At 41.8% G+C, this 22,107-nt stretch overlaps 1 protein-coding gene across 2 annotated transcripts in view; it reads left to right on the forward strand.

Moving 5' to 3' along the window:
* The window catches only part of mfsd13al (major facilitator superfamily domain containing 13a-like), a 55,747-nt gene that overhangs the window by 32,026 nt on the left and 1,614 nt on the right, over nt 1-22,107 (forward strand). The window contains exons 2-7 of one of the 2 annotated variants that reach the window (XM_062453607.1): nt 9,689-9,857; nt 9,954-10,003; nt 10,194-10,622; nt 11,096-11,250; nt 11,478-11,561; nt 11,675-11,818. In XM_062453607.1, coding sequence (XP_062309591.1) covers nt 9,689-9,857; nt 9,954-10,003; nt 10,194-10,622; nt 11,096-11,250; nt 11,478-11,561; nt 11,675-11,818 — 1,031 coding nt within the window. Of the gene's footprint in view, nt 1-9,688; nt 10,004-10,193; nt 10,623-11,095; nt 11,251-11,477; nt 11,562-11,674; nt 11,819-22,107 lie in introns of both variants that reach the window. The other variant, XM_062453598.1, reaches the window with a different exon arrangement.

The raw sequence follows: 22,107 nt of genomic DNA on the forward strand, positions 1-22,107 counted from the left end.
TTTATTGAGCTGTATCATGCGTGTCTCTTCCTCTTGACACGACAAGTGATAGTTACCACTCAATGAAGCCTGTTTGAGACAACAACTCTATCGGTGTTTTGGATGAAGGCTATCCTGAGATCGCCACTAAAGCACTGAAAACCCTGCTTCCATTTCCAACATCAAGCGGGATTTTCTGCCGTGACAGCAATCAAACAAAATTATGGAATAGGCCTAAACTGGATATAAGGAACGCACTTCGGGTGTCACTGTCGTAGCTTATAGTCACACACAACAGTGGGACTGACACATCGAAATCTAGCTAGGAACAATATAACGATGGAAAACCAGGCTAAGAAACTTAAAGATGGGGCTGAAAAATTGAGACAAAAATACATCACATTCACTAGACATGGTTTTGTCAATTGAAAAAACGGCTGTTTATTTTACATAAAACTCCAAAAACTATTTTTCGCTCAAATCAGCTAAACTATTTTTCTTGCGCACTCCGTGCGCTCGCATTAGGTGTGGAAGTCACTAACTAGGATCACATCAAACCCAGAATGTGCATGCATTAGCAGCGCAGCTGTCCAGGGCCTATCTTTCCTTCCAGTCCGTCCCTGCCGGTCCGTGAAAATATGTCTTACATGAAAGCGGTCCGTGGCGCAAAAAAGGTTGGGGACCGCTGCTTTAGAGGACGCATCACAGATCATGGCGCTCCCTCAAATTGTGCAAACACTGTTAGAATTAGCTGAGCAGGTAGAATCTAATAATATATCTGAGTCTGATGCCCGTGACCGAGTAGAACAAGTCATAGAGAGCTTGCATACTCTGCCGTCACAGATTTACACATTAACCCGTTAAGGAGTAGCGTCACACATGTGATCGTTCGAAAGCGGGCCCCACAGAGTACCGTCACACGTGTGATTCTGAACATTCCAATCGACTATTTTCCGATAGACAAAAACTATATGACAAACGCTATAGTATGGCTTCAAAATTTACAATTAGGAGGCTAACAAGTAACACTAGCAGGTAGTAGCATTGCTACGAGTATTATGCTAGGTTGCTAGGTAACGGAAGCTAACTAAAGCTAGCTAGCTTCCGTTTTGGAAAAATAACTCACTCTGGTGGAAGCGTCGGTAATATTTAGAACTCACTCCTTAAAAGGTTAATAGTAGCTCTGCCACTGTTTTAGTCATTGTTTGACATCAAGTTGCTCAGTCTGTGATGCGTCCTCTAAAGACCCGGCAATTCAATCAATTTCCCGGCACATTTGCAATGTAATGCAATGCAGATGTGCACACCGCCCCCTACCGAACAAGATGGGTAGCTCGGTCAGCAGGGAGCTGAAGAAGAGCAGCTACTGACGTCACTCTGCTGCGCCGCTCAGAATGCTTTTTCATTCATTTTGCATTTCTGCAAATGCATTTGAATTTGAATTGTGGTCACGATTTTGCAGCCACATTCTTAAAATGAAAATGCATTTCTACAAATGCATTTGAATTTGAATTGTGGTCACGATTTTGCAGCCACGTTCTTAAAATGAAAATGCATTTCTGGAAATGCATTTGAATTTGAATTGTGGTCACGATTTTGCAGCCACGTTCTTGAAAATGAAATTCTGGAAATGCATTTGAATTTGAATTGTGGTCACGATTTTGCAGCCACGTTCTTAAAATGAAAATGCATTTCTTTTTAATTTTCAAATTTTACATTTCAAATTGAATTTTGGTATCTATTTGCTGGGGCATGTTTTGAAAATTAAATCTCAAATGTCTATTTCTTTTTCATTTTAATTAAGTGAAAGATTGAGCACTCTTGAAGAAGAAAATTAAAATGCAAATAGGATGATTGATTACTAATTTCATTTATGAGTCAAATAATGCAGCCACATTCTTAAAATGCAAATGCATTTCTGGAAATGCATTTGCATTTGAATTTTGGTAACGATTTGCTTCCATAGCTAATACGAGTGGACGTGCTTTCAATATATCATGCTAGCATAAAGTTAATGTTGTGTTGCCGTGTGCGTTACTGCCAATGTAAGTATATGGTTTCATGTTATTGCTAGCATTACTCTCCTCATGTTGATGTTTACTAGCACTAGCTGTTATAGCTAGTCATTTATCGCATACGTTGTATCGATTTGTTCTAGCCTGTCTCCGACGCTGATCTGGAGATCCAATTGTTTTGATATCGCTGGTAGCTTAGAGTTAGCGTAACAGCATTGTGATTACGGTGTTACTGATACACTGAGTGCAGGTATTAATATATTATTATTTCAGTTGGTTTGCATAGCAATTCATAATAGTGAATTATATATTCATAATTGATGTAATTATGTATATGTATGTCATATTCTGTATTTCGTTTATTCTACAGAAACCACACAAACATGTACAAATACTTCTTGGAATGTATGTTAATTCTTCTGCAAGCACCAAATGCACTCGGTTAACCTGCTGGAGGTTAAACATCAATAAACCTGTTTCTACACCTGAAGGTTGTGGCTACTCTCTTACCGGAGTACGTAGTCAGCTAAGGGCAAACTAGCGTGTAACGCATACGGACTTCACACAGCTAGCAAACGAACGTTAGCTAGCATCGCTAACGACATTGGCTAACTCAACTTTGGTAGGCTATCCTCAGTATTTTCAAGCTGGCCAGGGCAAGTACATTTCTCTTCCACTTGCCCTACAAAAAAATCATGTTGTTAGCTCTAGTTCAGATAAGTTTGCCGGTAGTACTAGCTACTTATCTAGATCTAGAAATAGAAGACATCTTGCTATGGCCTAGATATGGTCCAACTTGCCAGTCCAACCTGTAAAATCCCCCCAAGATCAACCCTAATTAAATATTTCCACCGACGTTGTAAACACATTCCTGATCAGATTTCACACGTTTTGATGGTACTAGCAGAGCACATATTAGACATCTCTGGTACTAGCCTAGTGTTTATTTCTAATCGATTTCAAGGGTGTCAAAGCGGGCTTTGGTCTGTCGTCTCGTCTCCCCAACGTGACGTCATGCAATGCATTGTGGTGAAAAGAAGAATCATTGCAAAAAAGTACCTACTTTTTCGTATTATATTCTTGTAGCATAGTCACCGAAAAACCACGTGCCATCACACCTTTCCCCTACCCCCGACAAGGAGAAAGGGGGTTTCCCCCCTTGTCCTTATCTCCCAGAGCAGGAGCCTCAAAGCTTCTGGCCCAGCATGGGGTCAGAAACAGAGACCACATGGCCTCAGTATCAGACAAAGGATTTATAACAGAACAAGAAACGGAACAAGAAATGACCTTTGTGACCGCTCTCAGAGCAACAGGGAAAGGAGGAGACCAACAAAGACGACTGGAACGAGAAGCCAGCTGCCTGTCTGAAGAACTAGAAAGAGCTAAAGCACAGCTAACGCAACAAGAAATTACCCTCAAGGATGCCCTCGAAGCAAAAGAAAAGGAACTGGAAAAACTGAAAGAAGAAATGCAGGGGGTTCAGAAAAGCAACAAGGACTCAGCATCACTACTGAAAAACACAGCGAAGGTATTAGATGAAACTAATTGAAAAATAGCAGACTACGACCACTTAAAAGAAGAATGCCACGCTCTCCACACAAAAATCTGACTCCTGTACCAAGATCTCGCGCACGCCACAGCTGATCGGGAGACGATGAAGGACGAGTTACTTGAAGCAAGAACTGAACTACTATGTACCTGCCAGAAGCTGTACAAAGCGAATGCCACAATCCAGCCCATAGATGATCCAAACACTGACGGAAGAAGGAGACCAGAAGATGCGGAACAGCTGATCGGGAAACGGGATTACCAAAAAAGGGAGCTACAATCCCAACCTGAACAAGGCGCTCAAAGCACAGCCCCAGACAGATGGGACGATGAAGAACACTCACACTCAGCCCATCGACAGGATGCAAAGAAGTTGCAGGAATCAAAACCAGCAGTGTCCCTAGATCAGCTGTCAAAAATAGAGACACTATGAACCCAGACCCGCCTACAAGCAACACACCCATCAAAATGGAGACAACTCCAGACCCCAACAATACCAAAACGAAAACGGATGACACCACAATAACTACGGCTACAAACAGCACTCCCATCAAGCAAGTGACTATTCAACAAGACCCCAACAATACCAAAACGAAAACGGATCACACCACAATAACTACGGCTACAAACAGCACTCCCATCAAGCAAGTGACTATTCAACAAGACCCCAACAATACCAAAACGAATACGACAGACAACAACACAACAACCCTGGACGACCCCAGGACAACTATAAAACAACAAACAAACCCCAAGAGTACCAACAAAAAAGAGATAGACATGAAGAGGACATAGAAATCATGAAGAGAAACATTAGTGACATACGAAGACAAATGGATGAAGGAACCAAGAAAGATCCATCAAAACCAGCATGACTAGAAGGCCCCAACACGGAAAACACACCTCAAATGCTCCCCATTGGATGGAAGAAAGGGAAGATGACCCAAAAACACCACAAACCCACAAGAAGACAACCTCCAGAAACTACAACACACAAACAAGCCCCACAGTTACACACATTTCTGGGTGAGCTTTCCAGAAAAGGAAGAGCTATGTCCCCATCACACTTGAAGATGAAGTGCCCTGCGAAGGATTGCTGGACACGGGTGCAGAAATCTGCCTGATTGCACCCACCTTGGCCGCTCAGCTAAAAGAAATAGCCAGATCAAACAGAAGATGGATTAAAAGTGAAGATAGTGAATTCAACATCACAAGCTTCACCCAAAACAAAGCTCCAGTCACAGAGACACTGTACTTGAAGCTAACATTTGGGGAAATGTCCCTAATCCACCCCATCCATGTCTCACCGCTTGAGACCGGAAAACTGCTGATTGGACACGATCTACTCAACAGACTGGAACCCCTCATTGATTTCAAACGAAACCAGACGTGGACCCACGTCAAGAAGCCCTATCCACTGCCTCACCCTGAAGTCCAGAACACAGTCTTCACAGTGGAAGGGGGGGGGGCATCCGACGTCTGATCCACATCTCTCAGAAGAGGACCCGATCCATGGGTTAGATGACCGCTCCAGACCGCCCCAGAGCTACGCCACTCACCCATCGAGACACAAGGTTCAAAGAGAATCAGCACAACGCCATGACCGTCGGGTGCCATCAGAAACCCACCTGCGACAAGAAGCATCACAGGTCCAAAAGAAGTCACATGATGCCAACTGGATGAGAGTGCAGGAAGTAGGAAAACCTACCATGGCCAACAAGCATCCCAGAAGAAGCACCCCAACTGTGACAAGGTGGCACAAACCCCGGAAGAAAACACAGCTACTCGCGGACAACAGGCCATGCACAGAGGCCTGGCCTGGCCTTATACCAGCAACCTGACCCTGCCAAACTGCTGATGAAACAGGTGCACAACAGGTGCCTTGACCAAAGTGTCTCAAAGTCACAAGACAAATATGGCTCCACCAATCTACCAATATTTTTTTATTTATTTCTTAAATCTGTTACCAGAAACCCAACATGATTTACTTTGAGGTACTGTCAAAAAGAATGCCTTAGAGCTACCGCCGCATAAGCCACCTTCCCTGGCCCCTGACAAATAAGACCATGACTCCAGGAAGTCAAGGCACCCACTTCCACTTCTATCTCTCTTTTCTTTCCTTTCATTCTCAGAAACTTAGTAATAGGACCCAAGTTAGCGCCCATTGATTCCTACATTGTTTAGTGTCCACTCATGCCAATGTTTACAGTAGAAATGCTGTCGTAGTGTCGTGTTTGTCTTTTCTCTGCTCTTCTTACGTGCCAACAGTAACAACAACACGTCGAGTCATCGGACGTTGCCAGCAGGGGGATATGTAGCATAGTCACCGAAAAACCACGTGCCATCACACATTTCCCCTACCCCCGACAAGGAGAAAGGGGGTTTCCCCCCTTGTCCTTATCTCCCAGAGCAGGAGCCTCAAAGCTTCTGGCCCAGCATGGGGTCAGAAACAGAGACCACATGGCCTCAGTATCAGACAAAGGATTTATAAGGAAGAACTTTCTTATGTGGATTTACAAACATATTCTCAAGGACTACATGGCTCATGGACACTATTTCAATTACAGTAGTTGATGTGTTATAATGTGTGCTTTTCTCATTTACTTAGAACGTCGTTTAATTGAGGTTTGATTATAACTTCCCTTCAGGTATAGTTAAGTCAGCCAATCTTGATATCAACATGATTGTACCATACTAACAAAACCATTTATGAATGTTGTATTGTTATATTCTGAAGTTTAAGCATCCCATGGACAGTTGAAATAACAGAACTCAAAAAGCAAAAGCCACTTCACACCTAGGCAGATCTCAGGACGACGCCCAGGTGGGGGGAAACTGACCAATGAAAGAGGTCACCTTCACGGGGACCCCCTTGTTCTTTGGAGTATAAAACCCCCAAACGTACAATCACCCCCGCTTGTTCGTAGGATTAAACTGAGGTGAACGCGTCACTCTCTAACCTATTCCTCTCAACCTGCACACTCACTGGACCACCACTGGAACTTTAACGAAAGATTCCTTTGCTCTAACCGTTTGACAACGACGAACGGAACTTTGACTCTTCTTCTTCAAACTGACAACAGTAACTGCGATATTGCTACATTTCTTACTTGTGAACATTGGCATATTGTGATTTAATTTGTTACGTTTGATTTTAGTTTGCAAATGATTTAACCTTACTTTCGTTAGGATTAGGTAACATACTCTCCCATTGTTGCACAGAAGCCTATCTCTCTCTCTCCCTTCCCCCTCCCCACGCGCTCTCAACCTACCATCTTGTACCAACCCTCATCATAGTTTAGGACAGTTCAACTCAACCCAACTAACCTATAACTTCTCTGGTATTTGTTCATTATAATTACATTTCCTTAAATAAATCATTGTTTATAATACTCGCGTTATCCCTCACGTTATCTGATCTGCTCTACTTTCATAGAATTCACTACTTAAGATTAGACTATTACGAAGGCTATTATTCAATATTATTCAATAAGGTTTCCTCTGTCCCTTTAACAAATAAGAGGTGGTGCCCCCAAGAACTACATACTTTATTATAAATTAAGTATTGCTAATCTTAAACGAGCAAACCCCGCTACATTCCGTTTTGTGACACCCAACAACATCAAATACAATGGATTAGGGGTGGGCGATATGAACCAACCATGACCTGTCTTTGGGTTAAGGCAGGTGCGGGTGCACTACTGGTTTTCTTAAAGAAGCTCCCAAGGCTCTTCTTGGACTTCTTTGCCGATTGTGGAGCAGCGGCAGCTTCTCTTTCTCCCTCTCTCTGATCCCCTTCCACGGCAGTGTTCCCTACCAGGAGGGCTTCCGCCTCAGAGGCAGCTCTCACCTTCACCTCCACCGGCTTCTCAGTGGTCATGTAGGTATTCTTGAACCTTGGGTCCAGAAAGGTAGCCATGGTAAGCAGCTCATCTGTTTCAGGGTTGGTGTATTTGTCGAATATGTCTTGAACAGATGGGGGACTGGTTTCAGATACGACACACTCACGTATGTTTCTCCTGACAAGGCGTCTGTAAAATCCTGGAGGGGTTTAAGTGCTGCCGTGATACATTCAAAGACATCAATGTCTTGATAAGTGTCGGGGATTCCGTGATGAGTTTGTGGAGGGGCAGGTTGAGTTTATCCTGTGCACTTGTCAGGGCCTTCTGCTTCTTCCAACTATAGGAAAATGTGCTGACCACTTTCTTGCACACTCCTGTCGCCTGGGAAACCCGAGGTTCGTTTTGGACACTCCTCTCTGGAAAAAAATAATTTGAAAGAATTTACATATGATCTCAATTCTTCACTAAACATGATTACAAATGGAATCCATCTATGGAATACATACAACTGTGGTGATTAAGTGAGCTATGTTTTAGAAAACGGGGACATTTATTGAGTAGGCATTTATTACTGAAAGACAAAAAGGATAGATGAATATATTGAAATTATAAACTAATGTATCAATTACAAACTACAAATTTTATAGAAAAAGCTAAGGAAAATGTTGAACCACAGAAGGGTATTCAGTGGTGGTATAACAGATCCAAAGCAGGGCACTCTTGAGGGATTTTTTTTAAAGGCCTTTATTAGGGGCTAAAAACATGGTAAACGCCAATGCGTTCCTGCTACTGATTTCCTACAAATATTATAGATTTGCATAACTGTATTCGTCTTAACGCATAGGATCAGGCAGGGTAGTCAACTATAACGTGTATTGGACGTTGAAACTTATACTTACCAATAGCGATGTGTAGCCCGTGTCCGAAACACCCTAGTCTTGTCGATCCATTTAGCGCCAATGCTTTGACCATGTTCGCTCCGCTGTCGGTAGTCATGCAAACTTGACGCGACTCTTCCAAGCCCCAGGACGCAAGTGCCTCCCTCAGCCCAGCTGCAATTATTTCTCTGGTGTGGTCTTCTGGGAAATAAGAGGTCTGAAGACACTTGCTTTGCAGCTTCCAGTTGTCGTCAATATAATGAATAGTAAGGCTAATGTAAGGCTCTGTGGTCCGGCTTGACCATAAGTCTGCAGTGGTGGAGAAGAATACAGCTTCATTGATCTCGTGGGCAACTCCGTTCTTGCATTCTATGTAGAGATTTGTCAGACATTTCTTGGTGAAGTATTTACGGCTCGGGATCTCGTATCTTGGGTCTAGGGTTCGAATCAGCTTTCTGAAACCATCTTTCTCCACTGTTTGAATGGGTAGCATGTCCTTTGCTATGTGGTATGTAATTGCACTGGTTATGTCATTCCACTTCTTGCTCCTCTTGTCATAGGTATTAGCAATAAATGATGCCTCGATTGATTTCTGAGTGTGGGTCTGGCTTGTGGACCTTTTGGGAATTGCTCCGCTACTCGGGGGATTTGTCAAACGCATTCTGGTTGATTGTTCATATTCCAGAACATGCGTCGTTTTCAGGTGGTGGAAAAGATTGGTAGTGTTTCCACCTTTGGCCAACACAACTCGACGACACAACTTACACAGTACCGTTTGTTGGTCGATGTCGGATACCTTAAAACCAAACAATTTCCAGACGACAGAAGAGGCCCCCTTTTTTTGAACCAATTCTTCATCAACTCCACTGGCGTTATTTTCAGACATAGCTAGCTTGCTAACCCTCGTCAACAAAAGCAGTTCACTTCAATTAATGTTTTCTTCCTCTGGAGTTGTGCATGCTTGTTTGTTGACTTTCATTGGCTGGCACAATGCGTGCAACGTCCATGCGTAAAAAAACAAAAAAAACAAATACAAATTCGAAAAAAAAGATACAAATTTGAACTAGCCACTAGGCTGTATCACTTGACTTACGCTATATTTTATACCAAACAGAAACACTTTACTTAATACATTTATTAATATATCGTGATATCCATGATATGGCAAAATCCATATCATGGCACAACGCAATACCGGTATTTGCGTTCATACCGGTATACCGCCCACCCCTACAATGGATAACAGTTCAAATGTTTATTACCAACAAGCAAATTGCACAAATTTGTTGGAAAAAAAAGCCTCTCCAAGATGGCTTTTAAGTAGACAGAGTAAATGAAGATGGCCATAACATTGTGTTCTTTGTTCAGTATCTTTTATCTTGCAATAGACTATCATCTCCTCATTTTGTTCATCCTTGTTCTCTAGGTGGTGTACATGATATGGAATGCTGTAAACGACCCCCTATTTGGCTACCTCCAAGACAACTCCCGCGTGGCCTGTTGTTCTCGACGACGGCTCTCCATACTCTATGGTGCTCCCTTCTATGCCCTGGCCTTCCTGTTGGCCTGGTTCCCATGGCGATTGTATACCTCAGGTGATTGGCTCAGTGGCCTACACCTGGTGGTGACGCTGTGCGCTTTTGATGGCATGCTGACTTTTGTCCTATTGGCTCAGTGTGCTCTTTTTGCAGAGATCTCGAGTCACCACCAGAGTCGTCTCAGACTCATCAAGTACAACCAGGTGGGAATTGAAGGACCTGCAGAAGGATTTATGAGTAGTTGTTTCTACAAGTGATGACTTGTAGAGGTTATATGGAACCTTGGGGGGGGGGGGGGAAATAAAAATCTATTTAGGTCTAATGTGTTTGTGCTTTCCTTCCTCTTGTACCCTTGTTCTATCTATAATGTTTCCTCAACTGCTGTCCACCCAGGTGGCATCTCTTGTGGGTTCCTCCAGTGTTCTGTTCTGTGGCCTTCTCTCCAGCAACATGGACTACTTTCCAGCCTTCCAAGGCTTCACCGTCCTGGTAGCAGTCCTAGCCTGCGGCTGCATGATGTACACAGGCGTCCACAGTGAGAGTCGCTTCGAGGGCAAAGGCTCTACTTTTGGGTCATCGGGGTCAGATGACCAGAGCCCAAGCCAATCAGCACTTTCCTTCTCCGCAGTGACCTCTATGACCTGGCAAATTCTAGGCAATAGGGACTTCCAGCTGTTTGTGCTCATGAACTTCTTCCAAGTCTTCATGCTAGCCTTCTGTAATAACTTCACCATGATTTTTGCCGAGCATCTCATCCCTCCTGATGTTCTGCCTTCGCTAGCTAAAAGCTTCATGTATGGGGCTGGATTCATCTGCCCACAGGTACTGAACCAGACAGCCTGGGTGTGAATAGACACTGGGAACTGGGCACTGGGGCAGTGAAAATACCTTCAAAATGTGTAGGGCAAAATGTTACGAATGTGTTCCACCAAAAATATCTACATGTTCTAGAGATTGTAATTATCACACAAAAATAACTATTTAAGGCTTTTAACTTACTTGGGAATATTGACAAATCCAGTCCAATAAACCAAAGAGATGAGCCTGAAGCAAAGTTTGCAGGTCGTGGAAGTTCGCAATACTCGCAATACTTTTGTTGTTCATGGCAAGATCTTGCCATGAACAACAAAAGTATTGCGAGGGTAAACAATAGGAATCATTGACTAATATAGTATACATTTTGGGGGCGATCAATTTGAATATCTAAAAGTGACTGTTGTGATTTAGCAGTTTGCACCCTGACAATGTTAACACCAAACATAGGAAGTACGCTAATATCAGTTTTCCTATGTCAGATGTTGGTGCTGAGCAGTCAGAGTCTGCTCCACAGCCTTGGATACTACAAGATCATCCTGTGTACCTTCTACATAGAGGCCGGCATGGCTGTGCTCATGCTGTTGCTGGGTCCTCACCATTACTATATCCTAGCACTCTTCCTTACCACTAACATGTGAGTATTCAGTAATTTGCGTCGGTAGCTTATACAGTAAGAAACCTTTTCTTCAGTAGTTAGCTTATCCAGTATTGTTGGGCATAAAGGACCCAACATGGGAGTTGAATGTACATTGAGTGACCATGTGAATGTCACCAAATGTGACTGCCAGTGTTATCAACAGAAATGTATGGTAATTAATTGTGTGCATTCAAATATGTATCGTATTTGCTTTCGTACGACAGGGTCATTATACAGGCAGCTTTCAGTCTCTTCAACCTCCCTCTGGCAGACATCATCGACTCAGACCTGCATCAACACAAACGCAGGTGAACAAGTTAGCACTGTGGTCTCTTGTGCGATTTGTAAAGTGTTAACACTGGTAAAAGTTATTTAAATATGATTAAATCCTGTGATGTCTCTCATTCTGTTTCTCATTCAGCTCCCCACTCTCCTCAATGGTGTTTGGGACCAATGCTCTGTTCACCAAGCCAGCCCAATCTCTGGCCCCTATGATGGTGGTCACCATTCTAAACCAGTTTGGTTATGAGGAGCTAAAGGAGGCTGGGAGCAGAGCAAGTCCTGGGTAAAATAAAAACTTCTTGTTAACATAACATGTTCTTGGTTTGCTCTGATGTTCATCGAATGGTCAAATGTGTCTTGCTTTAACTTGTGTCTGGGTTAAAGGACGACAATGTGCGAGATGGTTAAATCAATAATAATAATTAATATAGCTGCAAGCAGCAATGAAGGGGCCAAGCAGCATTTGATATGGAAATTCAGTAGCTAAAGAAGCAAAGCAAAACCTTAATAAAATATTAGCTTTTTTAAAATCGCATTGTACTTTTTGGCAACGCGGTGGCGGTACCCCGAAACTTTTGATTACCTTCATTGCATTGCACAAAAGACGTATACCGAGTTTTGTAGCGATGAGCCGATGCGTTCAGTAAATATGTAATTTTAGGACAACATTCAAAATGGCCGACGTCGGAAAGCGTAATATTTTACGACTTGGTGTGCCGCAAAGAATCAGAAGAGTCCGATCTTTTGATTTTGGGTCAAACCGTTCAGAATTTATGATGCAAGAAAGCCGATGCGTTATATCTACAAAGCACAATAAATCAGACTCTTCTTGAGTATAAATCCCCTGAGAACGAAACATTATCGTTGCCATTATGATTATACTGCTAGACAGCTACTGTGGCATACATGGCTTTGCTAAACAGATACTCCGGTATCGCGACATGCTTGATGAATGTGGCTGGATTCGATCCTACGACCTTGTGTTGCAAAGGATGTCTTATCCCAGTGAGCTATTCTCACTGATGGGAGTTGCTATGTTCGGTTACTGTATTAAACTAGAGAGGGTACAATTTCTGTGGAAATTGTAGGGTGTGCTTGCTTGCGTCGGTTGCACAGGGGTCCGTTTTTTAATGACATTTTTACAACTGATATTTCTGTATATTTTCTATAAAAATGCATAGGGCCTACTTATTACTTATAAAGATGAAAATACGAGTGAAGTGTAGAATGAAATATGATATCTTCTAATTTCCCCTGCAAGAGGCAGCCTCATAGCTGAATCAAAACGAATACATTTGGCAGTAAAAATTGACCTAAACTCTATGACTTAAACGTCCTTTTAAGTTTTTCCCTTCTCGTGATATTTTCAGGCATTTAGCCTAGCTACTCATATTGCATTAATTCATTAACCCCTTTGAAGATTATTCTACGACGTTACCGGCAGTAGAAGATGGAATCGCGATTCAAACAGTACCATCTGCTAACTGAAAATATGCCCCCAAAAACGTAAATAAGCTTGACATTTATTTAGTGGAAAATCGCTCATTCATACAAAGCTCACTGGTAGCGATCATTAGGGCCTACTTATTATTTATAAAGATGAAAATACGAGTGAAGTGTAGAATTAAATATATATTTAACTTTCCGTTGTACGGTTTAGGCTGAAATTAATTATTATCATGAACAGATTGACAACGTTTAGGCTGTGGCAATGAAGTTCAGGTTAGTAGTCAGATAGTTTCACCTATTGAAAGACTTTTGATTTAAGTAAGGGGAGTGCCGAACATGTTCTGTCGCCGTTTGACTTCCTAAACAACTGTGTCTCGCGTAGGCTACAGCGTTGCAGTGAGCAACACTGGTTTGAAACCACAGGTAATGATAATTTCACCAACAAATCGTTTACTTGTAATGTAATGTCATAATAAATCCTACAACGAAAATGTATTTGTGAGGAATGTTTATTTTAACGATTGAAAACAGATGCATCATAGACCACTGTAGTATGTGTTGCCCAACAGAGGCTAATGTCATGCTAATGCTTCAGTGAAATAGTAGACTACCGTTTCCGAAAGTAGATGTGGGCCTACTTCCTTAATAATATCAGCTAATATTGTACATTACATTTCACAATTGTGTTTCACATCACAAAGTAAAATGAGTAAATAGTTATCACCCTGGCCTCTTTGCTTGTGGCGTTTCTGCAGCTGCCTTGCAGTAAAGCTATAGTTAGCCTAGCTATCCCCCAAGTTAACAGATGCGAAACGAATGTTCTGCTACAGGTAGTCACGCGTGTTTTCGTGACGTTAGTGACGTTAGTAACGTCAGTAACTGTGGCTAGCAAATTAGCCACCGTTAGCTTCACTTTTCACCACAAAAACGCAATTTCTACTTAAACCATGCAACGGAACGTAAATAAAAATACAACCAACGCAATCGCTAACAAGACGAACCTTTTGACACCGCCGTTGTGTATGTAGTCCAAATATTGACTGATCCTTAGGGGGGCGAAAATAAACAATAATAAATAATAATAAATATATATGTGAGATAACAAAGGTTGTGCCCTTGCCGAAGGCAAAGCACACCCAAAAAAGTAAGCCGTTCCTCCTGTGGCGAGCGCAGATTTGACCCCAGTATAAACAGCTGTAATTCAGTCATATTTTGTCATATCAAGGTGATTGTGGTAGGAAGAAGATTAAATGACATGCTTGTGATGACATTTCCAAGGTTTCGTCTCCATACAGTAAACCGTTGCAGAGTCAAGGCCTCATGTCCGTTTTGGCGTGCTCTGTCAAAATCGTTTGCGCGTTATTCGTGAACGGTTTGACTTATCGATAATATTCTAAAGATTTTTTGTCGGCATAGTCTGAAGATGATCTGTTACGATTTTCATGAAAATCAGAGCAACAGCCTAGGAGGAGTTCGAAAAAGTTGGCTTTTCATATAATACAAATGACGGTAAAACTGTCATGACGACAATGACGTCATAGGGTCCAGTCGGATCGTCTGCATCTAAGGAATCCAATAATACCTCACTTAACCCTTGTGCTGCCTTCGGGTCTGTCGTGGAAATTTGGAATACAGTTATAATGTGTGTGTTTTATATATGAGGAATGTGTTTTAATGGAAGTCTAAAGTTGGTTAATGTTGAAATAACTCCATTTGGTAGAGATGCCATTTGCAGTTTATGACACCTGGGGAGGATGAGACAGCTGGTCTGGAGACAATGTGGATTCAACTGTATTGTTATTGTGATCTGAGGGAGCAGTTTAACTGATCAAGCTGCTCTGACCCTTCCTGTAGCATGGGTGGGGTTAATTAAATACTTGTTTGAAGATGTCCACACAAAGGACAGTTGACCATTTGACTGGTGAACTCCTGTGGTTTTACTATCTACTGTTTTGGGGAGAGATGCCACATCAAAGAACTGTGGGACACTTGGTATGGAGTCAAACTGTCACTGAGCAGTGCTGACCAATCACAGAGTTGGCTACATTGAGGGATTGACCTTATAGAATGCCATTTGATCTAAAGTTTATATAAGGCAGGGTTTTAGGGTTGTTCTTTATCACTCTGGCGAACGACCTGTGGCTAGCACCTCCTTCGTTATGACTGATCAGCAAAGCTTTGTTTAATATTACGTAATTGTATAATCTAAATAAATTGTAATAAACCCACATCTCTTGACTACTCAGATCTACACAGTGCCGCTTGAATTTCCACCTTTACAGGTCACATGACCCAAAGGTTCATAACGAGCCATCATTGTGTGTATCCAATTTTACCCAATACAAAAACAAATAAAAATACTTTTCTTTTAACCTTCGCAATGTAGGGGGTCTGAGACAGCCCATCAGTTAAAAGAAAATGCTTCACTTTGTTTTTGTATGCGGTAAAGTTGTCGCAATATGATGGTGGGTCACAATGACTGATGGGTCAGAATGACCTGAAGATAACACAAGGGTTTAGAAAAATTGTATTACTGTTCTTAAGTTATGGGCGTAAACACACCTCCAACTTTGACCCCTTGTTGGCGCTATAGTGTTTCAGTGATCAACATGAAACTTGATGACAATAATCAGGAGACCGTTCCCAATCAGTGTGCCAAATTTCAAAATTTCGCACCAATCGGTTCTATGGGCTGCCATAGACTCCTAGTCCTAAGTAAAATAATAATTTTAACCCTTGTGTTATCTTCGGGTCATTCTGACCCATCAGTCATTGTGACCCACCGTTGTATTGCGACAACTTTACCGCATACAAAAACAAAGTGAAGCATTTTCTTTTAACCGTCGGGCTGTCTCAGACCCCCCACATTGTGAAGGTTAAAATAAATAAAAAAATATTTGTTTTTGTATTGGGTATAATTGGGTAAACACAACGGTGGTTCGTTATGAACCTTTGGGTCATGTGACCCGAAGGCAGCACAAGGGTTAAAAAACTAACAATTCCAATAGGTGCCACTTGGCCCCTAATAATAATAATAATAAAACTAAAACTAACAAAAACAATCGGTGCCACTGCAGCTTTGCTGCTGCTTGGCCCCTAATAAAACTAACAAAAACAATAGGTGCCACAGCAGCTTCGCTGCTGCTTGGCCCCTAATAATAATAATAATAATTTAAAAACTAACAAAAACAACAGGTGCCCCCTAAATATAGCCCCTAAATATAGCTGCGGGTTCCTCCTCAACATTGCAAACCATTTCAGAATTGACTTGACACAGACATGTGAATATATGTGGCCTACACATCAAACCAAATTCTTAGTCAATTGGAGTCATGGTTCATAAGATATTTGTAAGTCTAAAATGTTCACCGTACATGGTGGACTGTGTGGGTCACCACTATATGGTTTTCCATGATAAGTAAGGCATGTATAGTTTCCGACATTTTAGACTGATGGGGTGGAAATGCCATCACTTTGATAATTGACAATAGGGGCGTGGCCGTAGAGCCACCTATGGGTAATGGTGGGCCATTTGTGGTGTGGTAGTTACTCATGGCCTATACTATCAAGGTTTCAGGATTTGTGTTTACCATTGCATACAAAATCGGAAATGCAATTACCCCAAGGTCCACAAGGGCCTATGCTAAAAACCAAGAAGTGAGTGGGGGCTTGGTAAGCCCACAATTTGCTGAAATGTGTGTGCGTCTCGCCAAGCTTGCGCATGTGTCAAGGGGAAGGCTGCGTCTTACCCCTTTTCCACCAACGCATTTTGGGTGCCGGTTCGGAGCCGGTGTTTAATCGCAAACCAGTTATTTCTCTTTCGACAGACTGAGAACCGTAAAAGTGGTTTGTAAGTGGTTCGTACGTGGTTCGCAAATAGCACCACTTCGAGGCTGGGCTAGATTGGGAACCAAGTAAGAACCGCTTGGGGCGGGCTTGGTCACGGTAACCGCCATTGCTCTAAGTTTTTAAAATTCATATTTCAGCTAAACGGTACTTGTAAATCAGCATCTGAATTAAAATGTAACGAGAAGTGGGCAGTGTTGTTGCTGAAAATGTGCTGATTTTATTGATGAAACTGCTAATTTGTAAATTTGCTCCGACTTTTCGATAACCTAGCTAGCATCGCAGTGCAGACACTAGTTGCTGCATTTGATCATAATCCTATCAAATGAGTGAAATGACAAACACAAATGTTATGAGCTATTGAGCCTATATTTAACACAAATGTAATACACAAGCACTATACAGCAAAAGTTTATAAAACGTTGCGCTGATAAGGCCAGTGTTGTCATACTGCTGCGAGTCCAGGGTATTGCGCAATAGCCAAGAAAACACGCATCTTAACCTCGCGTTCTTAGCGTTCTTCGGATTGATAAACAGCCTTTAGACGGGCTCTGCTTTGTGTTTGGCGCTGCCGCGCTAGAGTTGCTGGGAAAAATGAGACGTATACAGTGACGTAATGATGTGGCTCTGTGGTGGCTCTAGCCCGTGGAAAAGCAAACCGGTTCTTAGAAAGCTCCGTTCTTGAACCAGCTCCGAACTGGCTCTAGCACCAGCTCCGAACTAGCTCCCGGTTCACTTTGGTGGAAAGGGGGTATCTGTGAGAATTTGGAGCGTGCGCGCGCTGAGGAGCAAGGGGAGACATTTCATTGGAAATATCCCTAGCAATTAGCCAAGCATGCATATTTCAAATACTCACAATAAATCTACTTTTCATCTTACATTCAACTCTTTCTCAGATTTGTGTACTAAACATTCTCAAGAGTCTTGATATGAATTTGTGATTGAATCAGAGTTTTACCATCAGTTTTGGACCGGCGGATGTTTAAAGCATTATTTTAGCATTAGCGATAAATTAGATGTCCTTTATTTCAAGATATGAAGTTGCCTTTGGACATGGGAACATGTTGCAGTGTCTTCCTCGTATGTGGAACAGATCAATTCCCTAGGTCAATGTGGCACTTATTTATGGACACATGAAATATGTGCAACAGGTGTAAAGTTTTAGTAAATGTTAATCATTTGGCAATCCTGTAATAAATTCCTTATTGGTTCCCAAACTATAGAAATACATGTATCCTACACACGTAGAGCTCAGAATTGAGTCGATCGGACTTGCGGTTCATGAGAAGAATTTTGTAGTTTTGGACAAATCTTTATTGTAGAGAAAAATCCAATATGGCGGCCGTTATAGGTTCTTGAGGCTTTTTTATTCCTCATGGTAAATAAGGCATATGTAATGAATTTCAGAATTTTGGGACAAATGGGATGCAAATGTCATCACTTTGAAAATTGACATATTAGGGCGTGGCCTGTAGCGCCACCGATTGTCCCACATGGCCCATGTTTGGTATGGTAGTTACTAATGCTCTGCAGTTTCAACATGCCAAATTTCACAACTTTTTACAGTACTGGTCTCCGGGCTGCCATTGACTCCCATTGCACAAGAAAAAAGCCAACAATAACAATAGGTTCCCTTCCTACCGGAGGAACCCTAATAAGACTTTATTTATATAGCACATTTCATAAAAGAATTGCAGCTTAAGGTGCTTTACATAAAATCAATAAAAACAATAAAACAAGTAATAAAAGTAATAAAACCCTTCTGAACACAGGCTGCAGTCTTTGCGGAATCTCGAGCTACAGCCTTTGCGGTATCTCAAGCCACAGTCTTTGTGGTTTCCCAATATAAATTAAACGTAATTCAACAAAAACACAAGCTGCAGTCTTTGCGGGAATGAAAATCAATAAAAACTATAATAAAAGTAAATATAGCTGCAAGCAGTGATGCGGGTTCCTCCGCGAAATCGCAAAATATTATAAACATGTACACTGTAGAAGATCGAGACTTGGACAACAAGAGAGCATAACTACTTCATGTTTGGCCAACAACAATAGGCTGAATGGGGATTTGAACTATTTTTACTAATGTTTTGTTAGCGATTGAATGGTAATGCAATCTAGCTAAAAACAATGTTAGTTAGCTAAGCTAAACTGGTTTTCATAGCAACAGAAATCAACAAATCAGATCAGTCAAAACTTTATTCAGGGATGGCGGGAACATTAAAAGTGTAGGGTACAGTAAAAGTGAAATGGAACGCGTCTTTCTGCCTTGAAGCTGCGTGCGCATCATCATCAAGACCCCATCTGTATGTAAAGATAACATCCAAGCTAACAATTTTGCCAAATCTGACTGCAGCTTTGTATGCCATATGTACTGTGTTATGGTTGTTTGAGTTAAACAACTTGCTAAATGAATTAAATGTCTGTTAAATGTCAAATCCAACTATAAATGTATAAAAGAGAGAGTTCCAATCAAATCTAAATTCTGTGTGAGTAGTATTGAGTGAAATACAGTCACTGCCAGTGAGCGAACCAAGTCTAACTCTGAGGCGTCAAAACAATGCACTCTCACTCAAATTGCAAGTTTTCCACTAATCACAAAAATAATAGGACCATCTGGCTAAAAGCACAATTCCCACATCTCTTGAGTCTGCCCTGCCCTTTTTGGGGGTGGAATTTACCGAACTGTAAATTAAATGGTAAACATGATGCAACCAAAACATGGCTGCCGCCTAAGCCTATCTCCCTGGCGTCCAAACTCACTCCAATTACAAAGACTTTTACGACCCAAATCAAAATTCTGAGCCTACAGGTCTGTGGGGAATTGCTTTTTCTCCGAAAGGCTGCCCCTCCTCAACCTTTTGGGTGAAGAATTCTCCGAGATGCAAAATGTTCACTAATTATAAACACAAAGGGGAAAAGCTAGCTACTTTTCGAGTTCGGTTTTCCGTCACAAGTGCTCAAACCTTCACCATAATTCAAGAGTAGTGTACTTTCACAAACCCAATCATTGATTCTATCTTAAAATGTGTAAAGATAGGACTTACCGAACGTGTCTGCCTCCAACACGGCTATCAGGCGACTCCAGTTGAAAACAACAATGCCGCCGAAAAAAAAATTATATTCATAATGGCAAGCTGCGATTGGAAGCGAAATGAAACAGGAGCTAAAAACCGAGGGTGGGGGCTTGGTCAGCACACAATTTTCAGAAAGCATGTGTGTGTGTATCGCCAAGCTCGCTCGTGTGTCAAGGGGCAGGTTGAGTGTGCGTGCACTGTGGAGCCTAACGGAGCCTAACGGAGGAACCCTAATAAAACTCTTCTGAGATAAAAAAATTAGTAAAATGCTTTGGTAAAAAGGTTTTAAGCTGTCTTTTGAAAATGTCTAGCGTGTTTGCTTCCCTAATAATTATGGCTAATGTATTCCATAGTTTTGGGGTGTAGTAGTTGACAAAGGCCGCATCACCAATCTTCTTATAACTGCTTCTGGTAACCTCTAATGGTGTTCTAGCTGATGTGTAGTTGGGTGTGCTTTTTAGAAAATATATATTTTCTAAAAATATATATTATTTTTATTTCTTTTTGCCCCCCTAAAACTCAGTCAATATTTGGCCTACATACACAACCTAGGTGTCAAAAGTTTCGTCTTGGTAGCCATTGAGTTGCTTCTATTGGGATTTACGTTCCGTTGCATGGTTTAGGCTCAAGTTAAGTTTTTGTGGCGAAAAGTGAAGCTAACGGTGGCTAATTTGCTAGCCACAGTCACTGACGTTACTAACGTCACTACGTCACTAACGTCACGAAAACACGCGTGACTACCTTTGGCAGAACATTCGTTTCGTATCTGTTAACTTGGGGGATAGCTAGCTAACTATAGCTTTACTGCAAGGCAGCTAATTTGCTAGCCACAGTCACTGACGTTACAACGTCACTACGTCACTAACGTCACGAAAACACGCGTGACTATCTTTGGCAGAACATTCGTTTCGCATCTGTTAACTTGGGGGATAGACAAGTTTACGCGCCAAATCCCAGGGGGCCGCCATAACTCTACACAAATGCATTTCATTTCCGCCGGAAGTGGTTTGCAAAGCGTCTGCCGGTGTAAACACAGCGATGATGATGGTTCTACTACTGGCTAGTAGAACCATCAACGGATTATACCAAGGCATGTGTTTTTGCTCGTGAGATCGAATCCCACTCGAATCTTTTATTTTCTTAGCTTCCATTTATTATGGCGTGAATGTCTGTAATGTAGTGCTCATTACATTTGTTCAGAATATGCAATTATGAAATGAATTGATTTCAAAAGATATAGCGAAGAAACACTCAGCCATAGGCTACACGAAATCGCATAGGAAACGAATGTTTCCATGTTGTGTTGCGCGTATTTTGATCGTATTGTCTGGGTTAGCAGCGACGTTTTTAGTATGAATTTTTAATATGTGGTGTCAGAAGGAGCTGTGATGTCGTGGAAAATACGACTATTGCCTCGAAACAACCCCAAATACGTGTATAGTAGCCTACATTCGGTTAGTGTCTATGGGAACCAGTTGATTCAGAAGAAGCCAAATCAAAATGTTACCTGAAGGCCAACGTAGTTAACAAATACGTAAGGATTTCGCTGAATTTTGTGAGCTGGTTTAGCTCGAGGTGTAAATCAGCGGAGTATGCAACGCATGTATTTTTGCTCTAGTGCGATCGAATCCCACTTCATGCGAGCCTGCAAATGTTTTATTTTGTCTCCATTTATTTTGTCGCGAATGGTAGCCTAATGTAGTGCGCACGTAGCCTATAGGCCTACTTTCATATTTGCCGCAGCAAATATGAGATCCGACTTGAAAATCACCAGTAATATGTTTGTGAATTTGTAACGAATCTGGTGATAGAGGCAGACTGATAGGTGCACGCACAGCTGGGGAACCAGTTAAATTGGGAACCAGTTGGGACGTAACACCGGTAACGTCGTAGAATAATCTTCACAGGGGGTTCTTTGTTAATGACTGAATGCAACGAGTAGGCTAAATGCTTGAAAATATCACGAGAAGGGAAAAACTTAAAAGGACGTTTAAGTCATAGAGATTAGGTCAATTTTTACACCGGTCTGCCAAATTTATTCGTTTTGATTCAACGATGAGGCTGCCTCTTGCAGGGGAAATGAGAAGACATGAGGAGAAGTGAGGAAGAACTATGTGAGGAGAAGGACCTTAAAGTAAATTCTGAAGGTAACAGGGAGCCAGAGTAAAGTAGCAAGGACAGGACTAATGTGTTCTCATTT

The sequence above is a fragment of the Osmerus eperlanus genome, chromosome 2 (assembly GCF_963692335.1).
Source record: "Osmerus eperlanus chromosome 2, fOsmEpe2.1, whole genome shotgun sequence".
NCBI lineage: Eukaryota > Metazoa > Chordata > Actinopteri > Osmeriformes > Osmeridae > Osmerus > Osmerus eperlanus.